This window comes from Spermophilus citellus (genome assembly GCF_964194105.1).
Source record: "Spermophilus citellus genome assembly, chromosome: 3".
NCBI lineage: Eukaryota > Metazoa > Chordata > Mammalia > Rodentia > Sciuridae > Spermophilus > Spermophilus citellus.
In genome coordinates, this window is record NC_138184.1 from 50,969,852 (window position 1) to 50,993,264 (window position 23,413).

Below are 23,413 nucleotides of genomic sequence, written 5' to 3' on the forward strand. Positions count from 1 at the left end.
GTCATTTAACCTATAATACTTTTCCTCTGGGACTTATGAAGCCTCTTTCCCCACCCCAAAATTATAAAAATAGTCTTTCTTTCAGCCATTTAAGATATCTTTTAAAAAGTGATTTATTTATTTAATCTGCTTAAAATTCAATTTATACATAATGTAAGAATCACTCCTCTCCCATTCCAATCCCCAGTGGACAAGAGCCCAGCTTTAAGGGACTTTTTGAGTCTGGTAGGGTAAGGAGATAAATGTGAAAGGGCCGGCAAAAGGTAGGGGTTCTAGTTAGGAGTGACAGGAGAGACTATAGGGTAACTCAGGTTCAACTTCGGTCTCTTGTAACATCTTTTTTCTTGGTTACTGGGGATTGAACCCAAGGGCACTTTACCACTGAGCTATATCCCCAGAACTTTTAAATTTTTATATTGAGACAAGAGTTTTGCTAAGTTGCTGAGCCTGTCCTCAAATGAATGATTCTCCTGCCTCAATCTCCCAAGCCGCTGGAATTATACATACGGACCACCATGCCTGACAATCTCTTGTAACTCAATTACATTTTCCTTGGCAGCTGTGAAGACCTTAAAATTAGGCAGAACATAGAATGATCCAGAAGCTTGCACCTCCATGAACAGTTTTGAGAACCAAACCTTATCTACAAAGCTCTGCAGTCATATCACCTGGCTCTAAGAGGTCACAGGGGCTGTCAATCTGTGCCCTCCTCAGTTCCCCAACAGCAACTTCAAAAGCCTTCAGACTCTGTATATGTGAGAGGCTCCCAGAGGTCTCTCACAGGAAAAGACCTCCCTCTTCTATCAACAGTACTAAACAATCTTCACCTTTCATTGCACATTTCTTCAGATAGCTGCCATCAGCTCAGAAAGAACCTGAAGAAAGAATTACCCTGGAAGCCAACTCTGCTAAGAGGATAAGGCTGGAACCTCCAGAAGGTACACAAAGCTGGGAGACGGTGAGGGTCAAGGGCTTGTGCAAGAAGGGAGCAACCTTCCACTTCTGAGCCATCTCAACAGCAAACAGTGCAATAACTTCTCTCCCTGTTCTTTGGGGCACAGTAAGCTCACACTATTACAACACTTTCTACTTGATTTCCTGGGCCAACCTTCACTGTGGGGGGCAGCCTGAACCAGAGGAACAGGAAAAACCTAGAGCACCAGCCACCTCTGGTCAAGTTGTAGACAAAGCTGTGGTTAGTCAGGCCTCTACAGGGAGGAGAAAGGGGACCTTGGTGGCCACTGAGGCCTAGCTGCTGCCAGTACTCCTAGGTAAGTCACCTGTGGGGATAAGAGGCTGTTCACATGCCCTACTACTTTGTTTATGTTAAAGAGACCTGAAACACTTTAGGGTGACACAAATGTCTCAAGTGAAGTGCATCTTTTAAAAAGACATTCATTAGGCTGAGCACAGAGGCACACATCTGTAATCCCAGCAGCACGGGAGGCTGAGGCAGGAGGATCATAAATTCAAAGCCAGCCATAGCAACTTAGTGAGGCCCTAAGCAACTCAGTGACACCCTGTATTTAAATAAAATACAAAAAAGGGCTGGGAATGTAGCTCAGTAGTTAAGTGCCCCTGAGTTCAATCCCCAGGACAACAAATAAATAATTAAATAGACATTCATTGAACCCCAATAAAAATGCCAACTAATAATATTAGCTATATTAAAAAATCAAAACACTCAACCACCTAAAAGCATTACAGATCTACTCATCAGCCATGACACTGCCAACCAAGATCATTTGTTGGTGCGCAGAGGTGCTTTCTTTTTCTTTTTCTGTGGTGCTAGGAATTGAACCCCGGACCTTGTGAATGCTAGGCAAGCACTATACCACTGAACAAAGGTTTGAGTTTCACATAAACAACCACAGACTATTAAGGCTGTAGCTCTATGACTTGAGCATATTCTGACTTGAGCATGACTGCAGGAGGCTGAGGCAGGAAAATCTCAAGTTCAAGACCAGCCTCAATAACTTAATAACACCCCAATCTCAAAATAAAAAATAAAAAGGGCTGGGGAGACAAGTGGTAGAGCACCCCAAATTCAATCCCCAGTACTGAAAAACAAAAACAAACAAAAAAACTCCAGGCTATATAAAAAAGTAACATAATGTTTGTAAGGACAAAGGATTTGAATACACTTTTCCAAAGAAGGTATGTAAATGACCAATAAGCACATGAAGAGGCCCAACATCATTAATCACTGTGGAAACACAAACCAAAACCACAATGAGATATCACTTCAAATCTACTTGACTGTCTAGGTTGAAAAAAAGGGCAAGAACAAGTGTTAGCCAGGCACTGTGGTGCAAACTTGTAATCCCAGGATTTGGGAGGCTAAGGTAAGAGGATTGCAAGTTCAAGGCCAGCCTCAGCAATTTAGTGAGGTCCTAAGCAATTTCATGAGATCCTGTCTCAAAATAAAAAACAAAAAGGGATGGGTGGGCTGGGGTTGTGGCTCAGAGGTAGAGCGCTAGCCTAGCATGTGTGAGACACTGGGTTCAATCCTCAGTACCACGTAAAGTAAAATAAAGACATTGTGTCCACCTATAACTAATTAAAAAAAAAAAACATTAAAAAAAGGGGGAATGGGATATGGCTCAGTGGTTAAGCACTCCTAGGTTAAATCTTTAGCACCAAAAAATAAAAATAAAAAGGAAAAAATGTTATCAAGAATATGGAGAAATCAGAATGTATACATTGTTGGAAGGAATAAAAATGCATCAACCTTGGAAAATAATTTGACAGTTCCTCAAAAATCAAAGCACAGAGTTACTCTATGACCCAGCCTCCCATTTCCGGGCATATATCGTACAAATATGAAAACATAAGTTCACACAAAAAATTTATACAGTAGATCCCTCTTATCCACAGTTTCATTTTCTGTGGTTTCAGTCACCCATGGTCAATTACAATCTGAAATTATTATTATTTTTTTTAAAGAGAGAGAGAGAATTTTTTAATATTTATTTTTCAGTTCTTGGCGGACACAACATCTTTGTTTGTATGTGGTGCTGAGGATCAAACCCAGGCCGCGCGCATGCAAGGCGAGCGCGCTACCGCTTGAGCTACATCCCCAGCCCCTACAATCTGAAATTATTAAAAAGAAAATTCCAGAAATAAGCTTGGAAGTTTTTAATTGCACACCATTTGGAATATTGTGGTACTGAAATGATGGTGATGAAATCTTATGCTGTAGGTCTCTGTCCCTTCTGGGACATGAATCAGCCCTTTGCCCAGCATCCCCACTATATAACATATCACCTAGTAGCCATCTTGGATATCATAATATTGAAGTGCTTATGTTCAAGCAACCCTTATTTTACTTAGAAAAGTTAGTCTCTTAGATAGAAAGTTAGTCTCTCAAAGTGTGAGACTAGTGATGCTAGTAATTCAAATATGTCAAAGAGAAGTCTTTTTAAAAAATATTTATTTTTTAGTCATAGTTCGACACAATACCTCTATTTTATTTATTTATTTTTATGTGGTGCTGAGGATGGAACCCAGGACCTCACATGTGCTAGGCAAATGTTCTACCGCTGAGCCACAACCCCAGCCCGAGAAGTCTTTTTTTTTTGGAACTGGCAATTGAACCTAAATGTGCACTCTACCACTGATCTACATGCCCAGTCATTTTCATTTTTTGATATAGGAACTTGCTAAATTGCCAGAGTTGGCCTTGAATTTGCCATCCTCCTGCCTCAGCTTCCTGAGTAGCTAGGATTATAGGAGTGTGTCATGATACCAGTTTAAGAGAAGTCTTTTTTTTTTTTTTTTTTTTTTTTAAAGAGAGAGAGAGAGGAGAGAGAGAGAGAGAGAGAGAGAGAGAGAGAGAGAGAGAGAGAGAGAGAGAGAATTTTCCAACATTTATTTTCTAGTTCTCGGCGGACACAACATCTTTGTTGGTATGTGGTGCTGAGGATCGAACCCGGGCCGCACGCATGCCAAGCGAGCGCACTACTGCTTGAGCCACATCCCCAGCCCTAAGAGAAGTCTTAAAGTGCTTCCATAAATAAAAGGATAAAAGTTTTAAACTTAATAAAGGGGGGGATCATATGCTGAGTTTACTAACATCTACAGTAAAAATGAATTCTCCAATCAGGAAACCATGAAGAAGTAAAATGAAATCCCTGGTAGTTTTGCTGCTGCATCTCAAACAGCAAAAGTTATAGCACAGTGCTTAATAAGTACTTAGTTAAGCTGGAAAAGGTAATTCAGGAGGCTGAGGTAGGAAGTTTGTAAGTTTGAGGCCAGCCTGGACAATTTAGCAAGACCCTGTCTGAAAATAAAAAGGGCTCAGGATGTAGCTTAGTAGTAGAGACCCACTGTGTTCGATTCCCAGTATAAAACCCAACAATTTTAACAACATAATGTGATAAAAGTTTTCATTTAAGGAAGTATTTCACAGCTTTTTATTGGCATATCTGAATCATCAGCATCACTACTCAGGTACCTTGGGGCCATTATTAAGTAAAATAAAACTTACTTGAACACAAGCATTATGAAACTGAAGACTGATCTGAAAACTGGGATGGCTACTAAGTGACTAATGGGCTACTAAGTGATGCCTATATAGCGTGGATACACCGAACAAAGGATGATTCATGTCCCAGGAGGAATAGTATGAGATTTCATTACACCACTTAGACGGATTCACAATTTAAAACTCGTAAACTGTTGATTTCTGGAATTTTCCATTTAGTATTTTTGGACTATGGATGCCTTTGGGTACAATGATGGAAAGTAATACCATGGATAAGGCGTTCCCTTTATCCATAGGATATGATAGTAATATCATATTATCATCCAATAGTATACTATATTATATATAACACATATTATATGTATGATCATAATACCATATTATTATATATGGAAATGTATTATTATCCAATAATATATATATGATATTACTCCGTCGTAAAGACTTAAGGAGGGGGCTGGGGATGTGGCTCAAGCGGTAGCACACTTGCCTGGCATGCCTGGCATGCGTGCGGCCCGGGTTCGGTCCTCATCACCACATACAAACAAAGATGTTGTGTCTGCCGATAATTAAAAATAAATATTAAAAAATTCTCTCTCTCAAAAAAAAAAAAAAGACTTAAGGATTCATGTTATAATAGGAATAGACCTTAAAACATAATGCTAAATGAAAGAAATCAGTTACAAAAAGCCATGTTGGTATGAATCCATTTATGTGAAATGTCCAGAATAGGCAAACTCAGAGATAGAAAGCAGATTAATGACTGCCAATGGCTAGGGAGAAGGGAGGGATAGAAAGTTACTGCTAAGGAGAATAGGGTTGTCTTTGGGGATGATGAAATATTCTGGAATTAGACAGTGGTGATGGTTGTATGACTTTGTGAATAGTCTAAAAACAACTAAATCGTGCACTTTAAAGGAGTGAATTTTATGGTATGTGAATTATGTCTCAATTAAGAAGCAATCCACACTGTAGCCAAACAAGGTTCTCTGGGCCTACCCTGTCCAATGCTAGCAACACAAGAGGTAGAACACAACTGGAACAATTCCAAAATGAACACTAATGGTACAAAGGTTAAGAGAAATATTTTCTAGAGAGACCCCCACCGGGAGAAAAGGCTGACAATGCTATTAGAATCTGTTCAAGCTCAAATGAAGATTTAATCCAGTGGTTCTCAACTAGGTGTGATTTTGCTCCCCTGGAGGACATTGGGCAATACCTAGAGAGATTTTTAGTTGCCACAACTGGATGGGAGAGTTCTACTTGCACCCAGTTGGGAGAGGACAGGAATGCTGCCAAACAATGCATAGGACAGCTCCTCACAGCAAAGAATTACCAGTCCAAAATATCAATAATGTCATAGTTGAGAGACCTGGCTTAATCTAATGAAGGGTCAATCACTCTAAATCCTTGGATTTATATAGCCTAGAGACCTATTTGATAATAGTATTTCAAATATGTCAAAACTGCTCCAAGAACATGCCTCAAACCAGAACCCCAGAAGTAACAAAAAAGCATTCTAGGCCTTTCCATGCTCAGAGTTGGGTATGTCTTCAGTAGCCATCAAGAGGTCTTAATGAGCTGGGCACAGAGGAGCACACCTGTAATCCCAGAAGCTCCGGAGGCTGAGGCAGAAGGATTGTGAGTTCAAAGGCAGCCTCAGCAACTTAGCAAGACCCTGTCTCAAAATAAAATATAAAAAGGGCTGGGGCTGTGGTTCAGTGGTTAAGTGCCCCGGGGTTCAATCCCTGTTTTTTTTTTTAAAAGTCTTGATGCACAGATCTTTTTTTTTTTTTTTTTTTGGAGGGGGGGAGTACTGGGGATTGAACTCAGAGACACTCAACCACTGAGCCACCACATCCCCAGCCCTTTTTATTTAGAGACAGGGTCTCACTGAGTTGCTTAGTACCTCGCCATTACTGAGGCTGGCTTTGAACTCATGATCCTCCTGCCTTAGCCTCCCAAGCTGCTGGGATTATAGGCGTGCACCATGGCACCCAGCTTGATGCATAGATCTTAAACAAGTTGTACTTTGACAAGATGCTTATATAGTTTCATCCTTAAATGGGAAATCAAAGTTTTCTTTTTTTTAAATTTCAGTACTTTGTAAAATACTAAAACACTAACCAATAAAGTTTGTCTCAAAGGCTCACATAAGGAATGTAATTTTTCTCACATAAGAAAAAAAAAAAGTAAGGGGCTGGGGTTATGGCTCAGTGGCAAAGTGCTTGCCTATAATGTGTGACACTGGGTTTGACTCTCAGCACCACACATAAAAAATAAAGGTCCACCGACAACTAAAAAAATATTCAAAAAGAAAATTTTAAAAAATGCTTACAAAAGGAAAGTGTTAACCACATAAACTGCTGGTATATGCTAGATAAAATCCAAAGCACAGAGACATACACTAGCAGTAATTGCCACCCTTTTCCCACATGGTCCTTCCAGCTTAGTGGCTCAAGATTAGAACCACCATCAAATGCCAAATCTCCAGGCTTTATTTAGTACCTCCCAAAAGGTTCAGATGTCTTCCTTTCAATGATTTCAAGGAAGCTGTATTTTAAAGGAGTGGGCTGGGCCTGACTGTGACCCAGACATTCCTTCCCATGAGGGGAGAATGAATAAGAAGTGGGTTTTTTCCTATTTTCATCACATAAGGGGAAAAGTAATTAAATGCAAACTACCTGAAAATCTACCATCTAGAGAAAACTGCTCCTAGCATTTTTTTTTTTAAAGAGAGAGTGAGAGAGGAGAGAGAGTGAGAGAGAGAGAGAGAGAGAGAGAATTTTTAATATTTATTTTTTAGTTTTCGGCGGACACAACATCTTTGTTGGTATGTGGTGCTGAGGATCGAACCAGGGCCGCACGCATGCGAGGAGAGCGCGCCACCGCTTGAGCCACATCCCCAGCCCTGCTCCTAGCATTTTTAATGTATAACCTCCCAGAATTTCTTTTTCTTTTCTTTTTAATTTATTTTTTAGATATAGATGGACACAACACAATGCCTTTATTTTTATGTGGTGCTGAGGATTGAACCCGGGTCCTGCCCATGCTAGGTGAGCGCTCTACCGCTGAGCCACAATCCCAGCCCTCAGAACTTCTTATATGTAAACTTTTTTCTTTTAAAAGAACCCTAGAGCCAAGTGCAGTGGCACACATATAATACCAGCTACTCAGCAGGCTGAAGCAGAAGGATTTGAGGCTGAGGCAGGCCTCTAAAATTTAGTAAGCCCAGTCTCATTAAAATAAGAAGGGCTGGGGATGTAGCTAGGTGGTATAGTGCTTTCATAGCACATGCAAAGCTCTGGGTTCAATCCTCAGTACTGAAAACAAAAACAAAAAGAAAAAGAAATCCTAGTCTATATCTTGTTTTATGACCTGTTATTTTCATATAATATACTTATTTTTTCACATCAACAAATCCAGAGCTATACCATCATTTTCTAGCATCATACTATCTAATCATAAGGCTGTACCCTTTCATTTTTTTTTTTAAACCTTTTCTCTTTGGACTTTTGGACTCTTTGGTATCTTGTTACAAAACCTGGAATGATCACCTTTATTCATATATATTCTTTTTTGCAGTTCCTGGATTTCTCATTAGAATAAATTCTCCGGAAGTGGAACTACTGGAGTTTTTAACATTTTCAGTCTCACACTGTCAAACTGTCCTTCTTCAGGTTTGATAACTTATTCTGTTCCCAGTGGTCCACGATTGTTCCTCTGCTCAGAAGGAAGAGCAGTGCTGCTCTACGGCATACCCTAAGGAAAGTATCAGCAACCTGGCAATGCAGACCCTGACAATATGCCAAGATGGCAATACTCTGCCTTATAGACTGATCACAAACTATCTTGGGCTATAAATTAACAACTCAACAACAGTCTATGCCAGATATCACCTGTCTAATCCATGCTCAACTCATTTGGATGGAAATCTGGCTTAAATACCTACAGGCCATTTTTATTAAATAAAATGTCTTGTGGTAGCTGGGTGTGGTGGCCCAACAATGCCAACTACTCAGGAAGTCGAGGCAGGAGGTTCACAAGTTCAAGGCCAGCCTGGGCAACTTGGTGAGAACCTCTCAAAATAAAGTAAAAAAAGAAAAGGAGATATAGTTCATAGTAGAGCATTTGCCCAGCATGTATGAGACCCTGGATTTAAACCATGCACACACAAAATCTTGTAGAGGAAAACCTCTGTGGCCACAGTCATTCAAACTTAGGCAAATCAGCCAATGAGTGTGTTTCTGCTTACAATCCATCCATAAGCAGAGTGATTGTTCTCCATCCTAATCTTAGGGCCAGACTCTAGACTACCCTCTTCTCAAAGTCTAGGTCTACATTGGTTCGTTGCCTTGAGTTTTGGTAGGTGTGGGTTTGTAGGCAAAGGCGAGAACCCTAAGAGGAACTTACATAGAAGTGAAAATGTAAGAAGTGGGCCAGCACTCTAGGGGCCACGCCAGGGAAGGCAGCCAGCAGAGTCTGGAGGTACACCTCCAGATCCTTCTCCCTTTTTTCCACCAAGCTTCTGGAATTTTTCCCAATTATCTTTTTGGGAGGAAGTAGATTTTTATCAATCTTTCTCTCTGCAACAAGCTGTAAGAAAAGACAAGCATATCAACCACATACCAAGTAGCTCTGTGCCTATAAAAGACCAAGGTGAGGAGCAGAGGGCAAGCACTTGTCGTTAACTTCCACAGTCCCTCCTGGCAGCAGTACCAGGGTTGGTGACCCACCTAATGCACTTGGAATTTAGTATTAGAGATATCAATACAATTCCAGATGAGGAATTCCATCTGGAGACTTTGCAGATATTCAGAAAAGCAACACTTCTGGGCCCCTAAAATTGCCATCTTTTTCAAACCAAGATGAAAACCAATTGAGGCAGTGATGTGTTTTAAAACATTCTCACTGCAAATGACCCAGGGAAAAGCAGCTCTCTCTAAAAGCAAGAAATGGAATCACAGCCTGATATTAAAGTACAGGCTCTAGAATAGCTATATTAGGTGGAAAAAGTTCAAACCTGTCCCCTTTCCGGGAAACTATCTCATATCCGAGCTAGGACTGGCAATTTTAAAATCAAAATTCAAATATCTCCTTATGGATTGTCTCATATTGGAGCCAAACTCCTAGGATCCACAAGCTCTTTTGTCAGTTACATTAATAAACTGATTTTTTAGAAGAGCTGGTTTTGCCCTAAAACTAACATGTGACACAATGGGAACTTGGCCTCCAAACCCCCAAGCCCTGAGACATAGGCTCCCACTTCCTAAGGGTTACCTTTTCATGCAGGTCATGGAAGTCACTGTAGCGGTGCTTGACTGTCCACTCATGGTTGCCATCGGTGACCTGTATGATATAAACCTAAAGAGGGAAGATCATTGTCCTTGTGGCAAGGGAAGCAAACCAACAACAAGGAGTCCCCTGTCCCCACAGCAATAGCTGTAGGCCCTCTCCAAATGACTGTCTTCACCCACCAGTCTCTGCTCTGACCTTTGTTGAGCAGCAGGAGTCCCTCTTGGCCTCCTCCACAGCCCTAGCATTAGGTCTGGGAAGCATATGGGACAAGCCTCTGGCTTCAAACATCAGAAAGAAAAAGGTGACTCTACCACTACAAGGCACCTCTGTAGGTCTTTTCTTCCTGTTTCCAGGTAATTCAAAACCCAACTTGAGCTATAGGTAAAGCCACCTTTTTCAAGGGAGGCAGAGTAGGGGCAGGTCTAACAGGACCAGCTTCTCTGCTGTACCTCTTTTCCAGGGGCCCTGGCTGTATCCTGGAAGCAAATCCTTTTCCAACCCTTTCTTTTTTATTTATTTATTTTTACGTGGTGCTGAGGATTGAACCCAGGGCCTCACACATTCTAGACAAGTGCTCTACCACTGAGCCACAACCACAGTGCCCCCCCCCAACCCTTTCAATGTGATCATAGCTATGACTTCTGTTGCTCCACCAGGAGTTTAGACACCATGAAGCTACTATCGGAAGCAGTGGTGGACAATTAACCCAAACAGGAGGCAATACAATTTAGCCATTTGAAAAATGGCTGGGTTTAAGTTGGGGTTGTGATTCATGCCTATAATCCCAGTGCCTTGGGAGGCTTGCAAGAAGATTCAAGATGCTTTGGGGTTGTGGCTCAGTGGTAGAGCACTCGCCTAGCATGTGCAAGGCCCTGGGTTCGATCCTTAGCACCACATAAAATAAATAAATTAATTAAAGATATTGTGTCCAACTACAACTAAAAAATAAATATTAAACAAGGACTTTGGGTTACTTCTCCCAACTTCACACTCTTTCATCAGGAAACAGCTTGGAGATATTATCACCCATTAAAAAAAAAAAAAAAAAAAAGAAGATTCAAGTTCAAGACCAGCTTCAGCAACTTACTTAGCAAGACCTTCAACTACTTCGCAAAACACTGTCTCAAAAAATAAAAAGGACTAAGGATATAACAACTCAGAGGTAAAGCGCCCCTGAGTTCAATCCCCAATACCAAAAAACAAAGCAAACAAACAAAAAAACCTGGATTCAAAACCTGTTTCTGCCATTTCTGGGCTATGCCTTATGTATCACTTATGTAAGTGATTGGGAGCCAAAGCTCTTTCAGAGCCTCAGTTCCTCCATCTTAAAATCTGCTAGGATTAAGGACCAAGTAAAGCAATACATATAAAATGCTTTGTGCAGGGTTTGACACCCTAACAAAAGATGGGTGTTAATAACATCCAACTGGGCACACTCAGGGACAGATGATGGTAGGGTAAGACTGGATTACAGACCTCCTCCTCTTTCACAGTCAGAGGGGCAAAGCCCTGAATATGGAGAGCTTTTTGAAGATCCAGCTGATTGTAGCCAATGAGTGATAGCCAGCCATCAGCTCAGAGACCTCATCCCTCAAACCCCATCCCCCACCCCTACTAGTTTTCAGACCCTCTTTACTGAAAGGAAGGAGGAGGAGGAAAGAGTCAACTCTGCTGAAACCTCTAGCCCTGAGCAGCAGCCGTTTCTCCAGGGCCAGCCTGTTGCTACAGATCCACCCCCAACCTGTATTCCATTCTGGCAGCTTCCCACCCTTACTCCCAGGAAAAGAAAAAGAGCCAGAGGGAAGACCCTAGGGTGGGGGGTTAGGATGAGGGCCAAGGGAGGGGCCCCCTCCCCAACATCCAGGGAACAAAGGACAGGAGTTTGGGAGATGCTCAAAGGGCCCCCACCCCAGAGCAAATTTTTGCCAGGCAGCCCATCAGGCTCAAAGGCCTGGCATCCAACTCCACCCAGATTCGGGAGAGTCTTCAGCCCCACTGCAGTCGGAAACTATGCCCGCCTTCTGTACCCTCTCCCTCATCCCTAGAAGTGTGTGGGGAGGCGGCTTGCTGCCTCATCTCGCCTCCACAGCCCAAAGCCAAGAAGGCCCCTAAGGATTTGTAGGTCTTGCACTTCAGCTCAGAGATCCTCCCCCCTCCCCCCATTTCCCATGGCTGGGTTCCACTCCTCCCAGGATCTGGTCTCCGCCCCACCCGTAGGGTCGGGGGGCGGGGGGCAGCTCTTTCCCTCACTTCACCCAGCAGATCCCGACCCGCGCCCTCAGATCGGGACCCCGCCCCCTCTCCTTCACCACGCTCCCACTGGGCCTTGACCCCTTCCCCGGATTCCATCCATCAGGACCCCCTTCCCCAATCCCTTCCTCCCAGACCCCCTGTCAAGGCCTCGCAGCGAGCACACCTCCAGACCAGGAGGATCTCGATGGGCTCCGCCTCATCTACACATCCCTCCTCCCCAGGCCTCCTTTATCCCCAGATCCCCTCCAACCCAAGTCTCGTTTTCTGACCGCGTACCCTTCCAAACCCCCTCCCCAGGCCCGCCCTAGAACCCTCCTGGCCCTGAGGGGACCCAGCGCTTTCGATCGACTCCCCTACCACAGGTCCGGTAGTCAGAATCGCAGACCCCTCCCCAAACCCATGGACTCGGATTCCAGGTTCCCATCGCCATCCCCTCTTTAGGTACCCGCGTCCCCACCACACCGTGTAAGTGTCCACGAGCTCGGAACCCACGACGCGCGCCTCTTTGGCCGGCTCGGCCTCGCGCTCCGGCCCGAAGCTACGCGCCGCCGCCGCCGCCATGTTCGGGGCTCCGCCACCACAGCAGCCGCTCGGCGCAGACTGGCAGCAGCAGGGGGCGGGGTCAGAGTCCCACCGTCCCCCGGCCCCCGCAGCCCCCCGCCCGCGCCGCACGCCGCGCCGCCATCTTGGCTCCACCGCTTTCTCGCGCCCTCGTCCCGCCTCTCGCACGTAATTGACAGGACCGCCAACGGCGCGCGTGCGCAGCTCTCGCGGGCCGGCTCTCTTGTGTGGTAGCTTCCTGCGGCGCTCCGCGAGCAATAAGCTTGAGACCCTGTGCTCAGGCCGCTGTGGTGGTCGTTCCTTGGTCCTCAAGAAGGTCCTAGGCTTCCCGAGCTACTCAAGCAAGTCCCTGCTCCGCCTGGTCTCAGTTTTATCCCTGGAAGAGGAGGGCAGTCATTGCGCCTCGCCTGGCTGTTGGGTTCATTCCCCGTGGGGAAGGAGAGTGTTGAAGGAGCTGTGCTGAGGGCCCCCGGGGAGGGCCCAAGTGACTGCGCCAGTTCTTAACCTCTGACACTCGGAGATCTCCTCAGCTTGCGGAGATCTCCTCAGCTTGCGGAGAATTGAGTGGGTTAATTAATGCAGTGCTCACAAGCAGGAAGCTCGTATCAAGGTGGGATCTGTATGAAGCAGGGGTGTAGGTGGAGTGAAGGGGTGTGTGCTCGCCATTGGGCGTATGTCCTACAGATGATGGCCCTGGGCCCAGGAACGATAGTGCTCCAGTCAAGAAGCAGCCCTCCAGGGGAAGACCTTGAAGAAGGAGGTGGTAACCCAACTGGAGGATGAGGAGGGAGACAACTGGGCGTAGATGGGCTCTGTAGGGGTATTTGTTGAGTGACTGAATGTAGCTGATTCAAGCCCAAAGCGAGCACTGCTATCCTCCAGGAGATAAAATGTCTGGAGCAGGGCACCTCTGATTAAAGGGCTCCAGACCACCCTGTACTAAGGTGGGTCGTCAGCTTCTTTGTCATTAGATCCGTATCACCATGCGTATCACCATGCGCTGAACTTGGCATTTGAAAAGCTTCTCTTGGTAAGGCCTTATAGTCACTGCAACTCTTTGCACGTTGACACCCCCCCCCCCACCGTTCCACCAGAGGTATAGCATAAGGGGGCAGGGTGCCAAGTCAACCAGATCTTGGGTAAATCGCCACTGCTCCAGGAGCCTGTTTCCTTATCTGGAAAGTGAGGGTGATAGCATCCACCTCCCTGATGGATAAAAAGTTGCAATTCTGTGCTTAAGGGCCTGACCTGGGGCCCACTACTCGTGCAGTTCTTGCCTGAGTCTGGGCTCAGGTTTTCATGCATTCAAGAAACATTTCCTGAGAGCCTCCTGTGGGGTATGGTGGACAGAGGGCAAGAAATTTGGTCCTTGTACCCCCTTCTTGGTCCTTGTAGCCCTTTATCCCTCCCTGCCCTGGGCAGAGGATACAGGGACTCAAGCCAGCCTGAGATCACCAGGACCAGGGGAGGGGGTGGAGGATACTCAGTGGTGGGCTGGGCTGGGAATGCAACGGGGCAGGGCTATTTAAGCCGAGGCTGGAGGGCTGGCTGGGAACCCAGGAGCCTGTCCTGTGAGTTGCCGGCATGGATGACATCTACAAGGCTGCGGTGAGAGACGGGTTTGGGCAGGGCTGAGGCCCACTGGGAGCTCATTTAGCTTAGACTGGAGAGCAGGGTCTTCCCAGGGAAGTGATGGGGTCCTGAGAGAGCTCACAGATCTTTAGCCTAGGCTCTCAAGGGGATGGGGAGGCTGGTGTTCCCGTGTGCAAAGGAGGTGAGAGGTTCAGGGTCTGGAGAGGAGATGTCAGGGTGGGCAGATGAGGAGGTCTCATCTTTTAGCATCCAGTCTCCTGCTCTGATTCCAAGTGTCTGTGTCACTCTGTTTCAGCCACATCTCTACATTTGTCTCTGTTCTCTGAATCTTTTTTCATCTTTCTCAGTCTCTTTTCATTTCTTTGTTTCTCTTGAGCCGTTTCTCTGAGTTCCTGTTGCTGCCACCCTGTCCCCACTCCCCATTTTTACCCCTCACACTCTGCTTCTCAGTCATTCACAATCTGCCACCCACCTCCAGCCCCTTAGCTGACTAAAGATGCTTTGGAGGGTGGGAGGGGGATTGTGAGGAGGTGCTGTGTAATCTGAATCCTGGGCTGGAGAAGAGGTTTTGAAGTTCCAGATAGGGAAGGATTGGGCCTGGGGAAGGCAAGGGAAGAAGGAAGAGAGAACTAAGTCCATAGCTGTCTTAGGGTCTGGAAGGCCAAGGGCTCAGTGGCTTTACTGGGTGAGAGAGAAAGGGCTGGTGAGTGGACACCCCAAGTCCCTGCAACCTTCTAGGGTTCACTAAGGGGCTTCAAATGCTGGGTCGGTGGTAGCCTCCCCCTTCCCCAGAGACAAGGACATTCAAGAGATAGCTATTTCCAGGAGATCCCCCTCACCCCCGAAAATATGGTCTGACTTCCAGACAAGGAAGGGTTATAGCTGGCTCCAGGGGTGCCCCTGTGTATACCTGGGAGTCCATGGAGCTGGGGAAGGGAGCAGCCCTCCACTCAGTGCCCATACAAGGCTTGGCAGGCTGGGGACTAATTTTGGCTCCTGAGGCAGCACCAGCAGGCCAGGGGGCCAGATAACGCTGCCCCACCCCCTGCATGCCAAAGTCCCAGAACAATCACCAGGTTTAACTTTGTCCCCTGGTAAAAATAGCCCAGTGGCCACCCTGGTCAGGTTACAGTGGGTGGCTTTGCTCAACCCCACATTGGTTTTATTGTCTCAACCTGAGGGACAGCTGTCCCTCAGGCCATGCAGCTTGGATTTCATTAGGGTGGCTGAAAGGGCAGGGGAGTGGTCATTGGGTATTGTTACTCAGGGGTCACCTTGGTCCTGGAAGGGGTGTCCACCTGTCACCCTGGCCCTGAGCCTAGCCCCTTTGAGGCCAGCTGGGTCACCTTAGGACTTTGGGGGCAGGAAGGGAGGACTGTGGCCTCCTCTGGCTTCAGTCTTCCTGCCTATGGAATGGGTTGGTTTCCTTGGCAGCAGCTAAGGACTGAGTCTGAGTCCTGAGACTCCTTTCCCTCTATAGGTAGAGCAGCTGACAGAAGAGCAGAAAAATGGTAAGTGACCCCTGTATTGCATATTGGGGTACAGCGAGGCCAGGCTGGGGGAATCAGGAGAGAACCCTAGATTGGAGATGAAAAGCTGGGGGTCCTTTTCACTGTGACCTCAGAAAAGTCTCAGAAAGGAGATGGGCAGGTTGGCAGGTGGCCCCAGGGATCTGGCTTTCTGGGGTCCTGGCTATTAAGCCCTGATTGCTCTATTCCCCCAACCCCTGCCATTGGATGCAGAGTTCAAGGCTGCCTTTGACATCTTTGTGCTGGGTGCTGAGGATGGCTGTATCAGCACCAAGGAACTGGGCAAGGTGATGAGGATGCTGGGCCAGAACCCCACACCTGAGGAGCTGCAGGAGATGATTGATGAAGTGGATGAGGATGGTAAGCCCCTGTGCCCTCCAGACCCATAATTCTCTGGCTCACTTGAGAGTTTAAATAGAAGAGCTGTTTTGCCTCTCTGCCCCTCAGTCATCTCATCTATAAAGTGGGCATAATAACCACTCGAGCCTCACAGAGTGGGAGGGAAGCCTGGGTTTGTGTGGAGGGCAGGCCGACTGAGGCCTCTCTAACAGCCACACTGCCAACCTCCAGGCAGCGGCACAGTGGACTTCGATGAGTTTTTGGTCATGATGGTTCGATGCATGAAGGACGACAGCAAAGGGAAGTCTGAGGAGGAGCTTTCTGACCTCTTCCGCATGTTTGACAAGTGAGCGCTGGCACTTGACTTCTCGCCCTGACCCAAACAGAGCTGGGAAAGAGGGACAGTCTCAGATTCCAAGCCTGGGAACTCAGTGGCTTCCATCTCCCGTTCTATGTGATAGGGCACAGGGATGCCCCATATGCTAGTTCCCCTTGCCCTGCCTCCTGGGTTTGGGGGTGGGACTGGCTCACTGCTCTGTCTAGCCTTGCCCTGGGCTCTGAGGTCCCCCTCATCCTTCCTGCAGAAATGCTGATGGCTACATTGACCTGGAGGAATTGAAGATGATGCTGCAGGCTACAGGTGAGACTATCACGGAGGACGATATCGAGGAGCTCATGAAGGATGGCGACAAGAACAATGATGGTCGCATAGACTATGATGGTGAGTAGCTGAATGGGTAGGCCAGATCCCCCTGCTGTCCATGCCCTGTCAGGCCCCTACCTGTAACCCACACCTTCCTCTCTCTCCACAGAATTCTTGGAGTTCATGAAGGGTGTGGAGTAGACATTGACCTTCACCTGGAGCTGCCCATCCCTACCTTCCCACCACAGCTGGGGCCTGGGGTGGAGGCAGGGGATAGGGACCCCAGTCCCTGAACCTGGGTGTGTCCTTGACCCCTGGCCCTCCCTGACTCCCTCCTCCACCCTTTCCTGGGGAATGCAAATAAAGCCTTGCTCCCTGGGGGCCTGGTGTCTGGCTCTGATGTTCACTAGAGCTGTGGACTCTTCCCAGGGTCCCTTCCTATCTCACAAGGCATTCGGGGTGGATGCAGAACCTGTGCTCTGACTGCTGTGCCATCTGCCTTCTGCAGATCAGAGCCACCCAGGCTCTGTGTCTTACTGACTGCTTTCTGTAGTTGCTAGTGCACAGGTCCCATGGGCAGCAATCCAGCCTCTGCAGGCTGTGGCAAGCCTGGAGTCTGAATTTTAACAAGCTCATGGAGTGTTGCCTGATCAGCCAGTTCAGCAGCCTACAAGTCCTCCATGTGGAGAGAGCAGTTAGCTGCATTAGGCCCTAGATGTCCCTTGGTACAGCAACCCCAGTGACCTCTCAGCCTTCAGGGACATATTATCTGCTTTCTATCCTCTCACCCATTTTACAGGTGAGGACCCTAGGGCTCAGAGAGCCAAGGTCATCTAGTAAGTCTGCAGGAGAACCCAGCCACATGACTTCTAGAACAGGCCCTCTGTCAGATTAGCCAGGTCCAACTGGGCCTAATTCCAGTTTTGATGAACCTTAGAGGCTCCCATCTCCCTCTCTGACAGGAAATGGAGGCCTGAAGCCTGGTGGCTTTCAGCTTAGTGGAGGAACCCAGGCCAGAGCTGCAGCCAGAACAGTGACGCTGTCCTTAGGGAGGGGAGTTGGGGGTTGCAGGGAAGTAGAGGTGTCCACAGTGGTGCTTACAGGAGGGACAGCTGCCATCGGCACCCAGGCTTCAGCCAGAATGCTAGCAGCTGTCCTTGCTCCACCCAGCTACCCCGTGGCCTCTGCACCTGTGCCCCAGTCTAGGCGTTTTCCAGACAAGCTGGGCATTCCAGAGGCAGTCTTGGAATTCTAGAGATGCCTCTGAGAGGCTAGAGCTGGCAGGAGCCGCTGGTCCCTGGAGAGACCTGGGAAGAATGAAGAGAGGTCTCTTTAGGCCTATTGTTGAGAGGGATGACACAGTGGATGGACCAGCCAGCCAGTGTATCATCTAATGGTTTTTTCACACACCATTGTGCGTGCCACGAGTCTGGATGCTGGGACACATCAGAGCAAGGCATAGTCACCTATCTCACGGAATTTCTAGTCAACTCGGATAACAAAAGGAGACAAGTGCAACGAGGAAACCAGATCAAGGCTGGACTGGCACAGTGGGCTGTGACATTGAGCCATCAGGCAGGCTTCCTAGAGCAGGTGACACTGAGCAAGTCCCGAAGAACCAGCCATGGGAGAACATGTGGAAAGACTCAGAGTCTCAGAAACAGAAACGCATGTTGAGCTGGAAGCCAAGTCCCAGAAGCCTCTGGGAGAGGTGGACAGTGCCAGGTCCTCTGAGAAACTCAGCCCATGTGAGGAGTGAGGTGCTCTTTCAGGCTGCAGAAGGAACCAGGAGGCCAACCTGAGGCTGGGGCAGTGCTGGGTGAGAAGGCCTGGTGGCTCTTGGTACAGTGGGACGCTGGGATGGAAGATTGGAGGTTGGTTTGTGGATTCAGGGCACATTTTGGAACTAGAATGGACAGAACTTACTGAAGGAATGAAAGTGAGAAGTGAGAAACTAGAGAGTCAAAAGTGACCCTTAGATTTTGGGTCTAATTGCCATTTCCTGACATGGGTGTCTAGAAGGGGGAACAGGCTCAGCTCAGGGATATCGGGAAATGGGGGTTACTTTGTGTTAGTTTTTTTTTTTTTTAAATACTGAGGATTGAACCCAGGGATGCTCAACCACTGAGCCACATCTCCAGCCCTTTTTTAAACTTTTTATGTTTTATTTAGAGACAGGGTTTCACTGAGTTGCTTAGGGCCTCACTAAGTTGCTGAGGCTGGCTTTGAATTTGTGATCCTTCTGCCTCAATCTCCCAAGCTGCTGGGTGGGATTACAGGCAGGCTCCACTGTGCCCAGATTTATGTTAGGCTTTTTAAAATATACTTCATTTTGAAATTCTAGACTGATTGCAAAAGTAGCACACAAAACTCCCATTTACACTTCAGCCAGATTCCCTGAACTTTAACATTTTCAATAACCACAGGATAATGATCAAACCCAGGAATTAACATGGACACAACACTACTAATTCACCTATGGATCTTACTGAAATTTTGTCAGTTGCCTTACCAAAGTCCTTTTCCTGGACCAACCATTAGAGATCACATTGATGTGTTACCCAGCCATCCTGTCTCTACTCTCCACCAACCTGCGGCCTTTTGTGCCTCCTCACCCTTAAGACCTTGACACTTTTGAAAGATCCAGGCCAATTATTTTGTGGAATATTACTCATTTTTGGTTTATCTGCTGTTTCCTCAGGGTTAGGTTCAGGTGAGGTATTTCTAGTGGGTTCGTCACAGGAAAGGGGGAGAGTTTGTCCAAAGTTGAGATGCTTTGAAAACAAACTGATGGGAAGGCCAGTGCCAGGTGGGAGTTGAGGGGAGTAGAGCAGGAGCTGTGAATACAGGTGTCATCCAAGTAGCAAGCCCTTTCCTAGAGTTGGTCATGAATGAGGACCCCAGGGAGAGTTCATAGAAAGAGGTGGCAGAGGACTGGGTGCCTGGCATCCCAGAGGCAGATGGGGAGGACACATAGCCAGTAGGGTGAGAGAGACCCTTAGTGAATGAGAGGCTCAAGAACCAGGAGGGATGGAAGAAGGCATGGGCTTCAGCTGATGACTCTGGCTGGTGGGAAGTTGGAGGCTCCAGACTTTGGCCACATGCAGTAGGCCGAAAGCCCAGCTGGAGAGGACAAAGGGGAAAGATGGCAGTGTGGACAACTCCCAGGAAACATGAATGGGCTGGGCTGAGGGTAAATGTGGGATCCAGGGAAGCATGTTTAAGGAAGGGGTAGGCTGGGGAATGGCTCCTATGCTGATAGGAACAACCCAGCAAAGTCAGGAAAGGGGTGATGCAGCTACAGCACAAAGCTGCCACAAGCCAGCAGTGCAGGGACTCTGGGTGGTGTTTGTCAGGGTCAGTTCTGTGCTGAGCAAGGAGACAGGGGCTTGAGGCAATGTGGGCAACCAGTCTCCTTTAGTGAAGGACCATAGCAGTGGGTATACTAAGGTATAGACCATGGTGTCAAGAGGAAGAGATGATCCAAGGGACATGTGGAAGGCTATGTCCTTTTTTTTTTTTTTGGTATTGGAGATTGAACCCAGGGGCACTTAACCACTGAGCCACATCCCCAGCAATTTTAATATTTTATTTAGAGACAGGGTCTTGCTAAGTTGCTTAGGGCCTTGCTAAATTGCTGAGACTGGCTTTGAATTTGCAATTCTCCTGCCTAAGCTTCCCAAGCTGCTGAGATTACAGGCATGCTCCACCATGCCTGGCTGGCTGTGTCCTTCTTGGTGGCCACTTGAAGGGTGAATGACTGAGGTAGAGGAAGAGAAGGTAATCAGCAGTGAGTAGAACAAGGACTCAAGAGGCTGGGGTGGCCAGGGGATATGGGATGCTGATAGGATTGGGGGAGGGGAAGAGTCAAGACCCCTGTGGTGGAAAGAGGAGGATGGGTAGGCCAACTGCAGAACTGCCAGAAAGGGCCAGGAGCAGGAAGGAGGGTCCCTCACCACTTCCTGGCTCTCTCTTCATCAGCTGTCACAGAGGGAGACAGGTCCTGGGAGAGGGAAGGAGATGACATTCCCCAGTTCCAAAGGACACTGGGAGATTGGGGAGGGGGCTGGAGTTGTGTGGAAGGCCAAATAGGGGACTCACCCATTGGGAGGGAGGGTATCTCATGGAGGTTGTCTTAATCTCTTTTTTCACCAATGAGGGAAGGGTCTGGCAGCATCCATTTCTTCCAGGCAGGCTCACCAGAAATTCTACCAGGGAATGGCTGGGCTGCAACCCTTCACCACCAGCTGCATAAATACATACATCATATATGTGTGACCAAGGGCTCCTGAGCTCCCACCAGCCCATGGTACACTGCTTCCTATAACCATCACCTGGTTTTTATTTATTTATTTTTGCTGGGTTTGGTCCTCTCCACTTCTGAGCCAAGGATAGTGCTTCCTCCCTAAAGCCTCCCTTGATTTCTCACATCAGAAGTAATTACTGGAGCATCTCCCACTGCCCCTGCCTCTTTGTTCTGTGCTTACATGCTTACTGCCTGCCTCCCCAAGAAGCTGTGTTTTACTGGTGGTCAGGTCCTGCTGCCCAGCAGAATCTGCTCGGCAGAATCAACGAGCTGCTTTTGGGCCTCGAGCAGTTTCCCATTTGCCCACTAGATGGCAAACAACGCATGTGTTTGGGCCCACTGGTATGAGACTTTGGAACTGTTGGGGGTCTGTTTCCTACCTGCAGGCAGCAAGCAGAGGACCTTTAGAGGAGATTATTACCCCCTTTCTAGTTAGGGAAACTGAGGTCCATAGCGAGAAATGACCTGAGCAAGGCCTCACAAGTCAACAGAGTTTGGTCTTTAAGCCCCTGCCATGTGTTCTTACTGCATGGAGTGGGTTGTCCCCTATACCCTGCCCCAGTAGACACAGGCTTCCCTGCAGCCCCAGCTGGGGGCCTGGCTGAGCAGAGACCCCCAGGGTGGGCTGGCAGACTGACGAGTGATTGGGCTTCCAGCTGGCAGCCACGTGCTGGCTGAAGGGCTGTCCGGATGGTTCCCCAGCTAGATGTTGGCCCCCAGCCTGGGATATATGCCAAAATGTTTCCGCAGGGAAATAGAGGCAGAGGGGCTCTTCACAGAAGTTCCAGGATCTAATCACCACCACAGCAGCCCTTGCACAAGAAATGCTCATGGATTTATGTAGCCCTGTTTCATCCAAGGTGGCTGGGCCCCAGCTCTGGGAGGAAAAGGCAGACCCAGAGAGTGAAGGGCTTTGGTTAAGGTTCCCCAGCAAAGCCAGAGAAGGGGTGGGCTGAGTCCCCTCAACCTCTGACTCTCCCAGTCACTGGTCTCTCTGAGCAGCCTCTGGCCCACTTCCAAATCAGACCCTCCACCCTGGGAGGAGGCGCGTATATGTTGGGGGAAGATGGGACAGGAAGACAGGGTTGAAGGCTCCTAGGTCCTTCTCATGTGGACCTAAGGACCAACCTATTTCCCTCCCAGGGATGTGGTGGGAAGAAAGATTTGGGGGGGGGGGTGTCCCAGTATCCCTAGTAATTCCAGAAGCAAGAGTGTCCCAGGAGGGATTTCTCAGCCTGTTGTGTGGCCTGGGTCAGGTCCTTCCCTATCTGAGTATATATCTCCCCTATATCCCCCACCAGGTTTTCTGACCACCACCTGAGGGCTGAGGTCAGCCCATTGGGAGGCCCAACCTGAAGGAATTTCTAGAATCCTCTAACTATGACTCAAGATGAAATCTTAGTGCTCAGGGTCTAGGATTCTGGGGCCTAGAGATCTGGAGTGGGGTTGAGGTGGCAGCTGAGGGGGCTAGGGACAGGAGTTTCTCTGAAACAGGGGACATGGGGAAGTTCCCTCACTTGCCTCAGATTCAGCCTGTTGGTCTTATCTACCCTTGGCCTTCTTCCATGGCCCCCCCTTCATCAGAGTGAAGGGTAGAGCAAGTAAACTCTGGCAAAATCGTATTATGTGAGGCCTATGGGGATCTGGGACGAACCCACTGCTGATTCGCTGGGCTCTGGGCCCTGGGTCTCTGAAGGACTGGAGGCCAGAGGGAAGTAGGGCAATGGAGGTTCTCCCTGGCTCCTACCTCAAAGCAAGCCCAATGAGTTGAGATGGGGCCTGGTGGATATGGGGAGGAGGTATGGGGCCTGGAGGCCAAATAGGGACAGGCCTAGATAGGAGATCCTGAGCATTCTTCTCTTGCCAGTCCTGGATCTGTGAAGTGTGGCCAGACCTCAACTGCCTGTCCAGGACATGGAGCCCCTTGGACTGGAAATGACCCCACCCCAGGCAACTTGGGCCCTGCCAGGGGAAATGGGTAGCCTAGCCAAGGCTTCAGGGGTTGGGCCATTATAACACTTGGGACCTGGGACTAGGGCCAGCTTGTGGGAGTCTCTGCTATGGCACTGGGGAGGCAGGGAACAAAGCAAAGCCCAGCTAGACCCCCACCCAGCCCCTCAACCTCTGTCTCTCATCCCTGACCTCTTCCATGATATCTCTCCCTCCTTGTCACTTTGCTGGAGCCTGGGGACCTGAGTTTGTGAATGTCTATCTCTCTGTACAAATATCTATACCTCAGCTGGGAAAGAGTCTTCCCGGTGTGGAACTGGCCAATCTGACATAAAGGCATGGAGCAGGCCAGCTGAGGTGGAGGAAGAAGCTGCAGGTGGATGGCCGGGCTCCACCTCCTCCCCTTCTGCCTCCCCCCCCCCCCTTCCCGCCCATGACTGGGTGGAGCTGCTGCC

General features: G+C 48.1%; 2 protein-coding genes across 9 annotated transcripts in view; one reads left to right on the forward strand and one right to left on the reverse strand.

The window, feature by feature from the left end:
- The window catches only part of NISCH (nischarin), a 37,657-nt gene extending 23,722 nt beyond the window's left edge, over window positions 1-13,935 (reverse strand). For 4 of the 8 annotated variants that reach the window (XM_081284916.1, XM_081284914.1, XM_081284918.1 and 1 more), the window contains exons 1-3: window positions 12,500-12,767; window positions 9,767-9,850; window positions 8,900-9,082 (exon numbers count right to left, since the gene is read on the reverse strand). In XM_081284916.1, the coding sequence (XP_081141042.1) occupies window positions 8,900-9,082; window positions 9,767-9,850; window positions 12,500-12,598 (366 nt within the window). In that variant the 5' untranslated portion in view covers window positions 12,599-12,767. Of the gene's footprint in view, window positions 1-8,899; window positions 9,083-9,766; window positions 9,851-12,499 lie in introns of those variants that run through there. The other 4 variants (XM_081284922.1, XM_081284921.1, XM_081284920.1 and 1 more) reach the window with 2 other exon arrangements.
- A 145-nt stretch (window positions 13,936-14,080) lies between these two features.
- Window positions 14,081-17,083, forward strand: TNNC1 (troponin C1, slow skeletal and cardiac type). The gene is made up of 6 exons (XM_081284923.1): window positions 14,081-14,206; window positions 15,672-15,702; window positions 15,934-16,080; window positions 16,291-16,405; window positions 16,644-16,780; window positions 16,872-17,083. The coding sequence occupies exons 1-6, from the start codon at window positions 14,183-14,185 to the stop codon at window positions 16,901-16,903; spliced, it is 486 nt and encodes a 161-aa protein (XP_081141049.1). The 5' UTR covers window positions 14,081-14,182; the 3' UTR covers window positions 16,904-17,083.
- The last annotated feature ends 6,330 nt before the right edge of the window (window positions 17,084-23,413 follow it).